General features: G+C 43.0%; 1 protein-coding gene across 1 annotated transcript in view; it reads left to right on the plus strand.

Moving 5' to 3' along the window:
* Nucleotides 1-2,500, plus strand: part of LOC122254032 (clotting factor G beta subunit) — a 16,828-nt gene that overhangs the window by 10,462 nt on the left and 3,866 nt on the right. Inside the window, exons 4-5 of the mRNA XM_043017501.2 lie at nucleotides 1,299-1,535; nucleotides 1,815-1,975. Coding sequence (XP_042873435.2) covers nucleotides 1,299-1,535; nucleotides 1,815-1,975 — 398 coding nt within the window. The remainder of the gene's footprint in view (nucleotides 1-1,298; nucleotides 1,536-1,814; nucleotides 1,976-2,500) is intronic.

The following is a 2,500-nucleotide window of genomic DNA, read 5'->3' on the forward strand; positions in this document are numbered from 1 at the left end:
ATGATATACACTTATGATTACGTAACCTTGTACATATCGGATGGTTATTGTTGACTTTGGTATGTAGAAGACACGGTGGCGAGACACGAAACTTCGACTTAATCAAAAGGCGGTTTACGATGCTGTTTTGTTTTGTTTTTTTTCTTTTAAGGTTTGGTTGTTTTGCTGTTTTTTTTTTCTTCTTCTTCTTCTTCTTCTTCTTCTTCTTCTTCTGTCGTCCTCTCTTTCTTTCTGTGTTTCTTTCTTTATCTTTCTTTTTTCTCTTTCTGTCTTTCTCTCTCTCTCTCTCTCTCTCTCTCTCTCTTTCTCTCTCCCTCTCTCTCTCTCTCTCTCTCTCTCTCTCTCCCTCTCTCTCTCTCTCTCTCTCTCTCTCTCTTCTCTCTCCCCTCTCTCTCTCTTTCTTTCTCTCTCTCTCTCTCTCTCTCTCTCTCTCTCTCTCTCTCTCTCTCTCTCTCTCTCTCTCTCTCTCTCTCTGTTCCTCCCTCCCTCTCCCTCCTTCTCCCCCCTTTTTTTACATTTTTTTTTATCTTGCCAGGAGCGAATCATATTATTTGACTATCATGCAACTCTGTTTTTCTTCTTTTACCTTCAGCAATGATAGTGCAAGTCGGTATGTTAGGCCTATAAATGCAAATCCTTTTGTATTCTGGCCAAATAACCATCATTTTCGCGTAGTGAATTGTCTTTACTTGAATGTGTATATAAATGAGAGAGAGAGGGGGGGAGGGGAGAGCGAAAGAGAGAGAGAGGGGGGGGAGAGGGAGAAAGAGAGAGAGAGGGGGGGGGGAGAGGGAGAAAGAGAGAGAGAGAGAAGGGGGAAGGAGAAAGAGAGAGAAAGAGGGAGAAAGAAAGAATGAGAGAGAGAGGGAGGGAGAGAGAGAGAGATGGATAAACTTTTTTATCATTTAGGATTAAGAAAGAAACATAGATATGAAACAATGAGCATTTTCTACCCATGTTATTAAATGCATTCCAGCATGAGTAAGTATGTTTCTTGTTTTTCTCTTTTGTAAATGAATGATACAAATTTTCATCTGTGAGCTGGCTTTTTTCTGGGACTGGAGATTGCAAAAACTTGTTGTGATATATTCCTTTTTTTAAGTCCAGTTAAATCCAGGGCTGAGAGAGAGAGAGAGAGAGAGAGAGAGAGAGAGAGAGAGAGAGAGAGAGAGAGAGAGAGAGAGAGAGAGAGAGAGAGAGAGACAGAGACAGACAGAGACGAGAGAGAGAGATCCACCCCCACCCCCACCCCGTTCCCGATGGACTGTACATTCCTTCCTTCGGCCATTTCCGACCAGACCATTGAGGACATGATGCACGTGGTGGAGATGGAAGACCCGAAGGACCCTCTCATGGGCGGGCTAGCGGTCGTCATGAAGGACATGAAGGAGAGCCAGCGGCAGCAACAGCAACCGCAGGTCACTACGAGGCTGGCAGGTAACGAAGACGCGTTGGCAGGAGCCTTCGAGAACAGAGTGAGAGTCCTTCTGGAGGCCAGCGGCGTCGAGACGGTACTGCCCCTCGACTGCGGGAGGGTGAGTCTCCATCCCTTGGGATTTATTCAGTGACTGCCATGCCGTTGCTGTCTTTAGAATGAGGTTAGGTTAGCCGGACCATAAGAGCACTTTATTTATTAACTTCATAACCGTTGCTGTCTTTAGAATGAGGTTAGGTTAACCGGACCATAAGAGCACTTTACTCATTAACTGCATAACCGTTGTTGTCTTTAGAATGATAGAGAAACAGCTCTTAGGTTAGGCAGACCATACTAGCACTCACAACCCCTCCCTCCCCCCTCCCCCTCCTGTTTGCAGAACCCTCAGAATCCAGACAACCCTCTGGAAGGTTCGCCTCTGCCGTGGATTGCCGCCCTCGGGTCAAGCGAAGACGGGAGGTTTCACTACCGGTGCACGGGGGCGGTCATCAGTCGCTTCCATATACTCACGGACGCTGATTGTGTCGCCTCGCCGAACATGTGAGTTATTTAATTTAATTTAAATATAACATTACAAAATAGAATCGTTTAACATTAGAAACATTGTGGACTAAATAGGAATGTCAAAAGAATCGGCTTTGAAAGGTTTGACGTTTCCTCTGGGTTTCATATACTGTTGTCTCATGTTTAAGTAAATCTACTGTATTCTGTGTATAGTATTTGAAAAACTTTTTTACTTTTATAACTGTACAATCATGGATTGTCATTGGAATCCGATAGAGAAAGAGTGTATTTCTTATCAACAAAAGCATATACCTGGAAAAGTATAACGACAGACAAACCGATAGATCATGGTCGTTGTGCATGACTATGAGCTATGATTTTCTACTAAATTTGTATGATTTGTTTTAAATGGGGGAACGCATATTGGTATAGCGATTCTTCATGAAATATGAGAAGTTACATCGAATATTGACGGAAATTATTATCTTTATCCCCTTCTAAGATACAAGTCAATTCCTTTTTGAAGACGAATTGAATGATACAAAAAAAAATGTTGAAGAG

The sequence above is a fragment of the Penaeus japonicus genome, unplaced genomic scaffold, assembly GCF_977035675.1.
Source record: "Penaeus japonicus unplaced genomic scaffold, GWHDUDI00000001_assembly GWHDUDI00000011, whole genome shotgun sequence".
Lineage (NCBI taxonomy): Eukaryota > Metazoa > Arthropoda > Malacostraca > Decapoda > Penaeidae > Penaeus > Penaeus japonicus.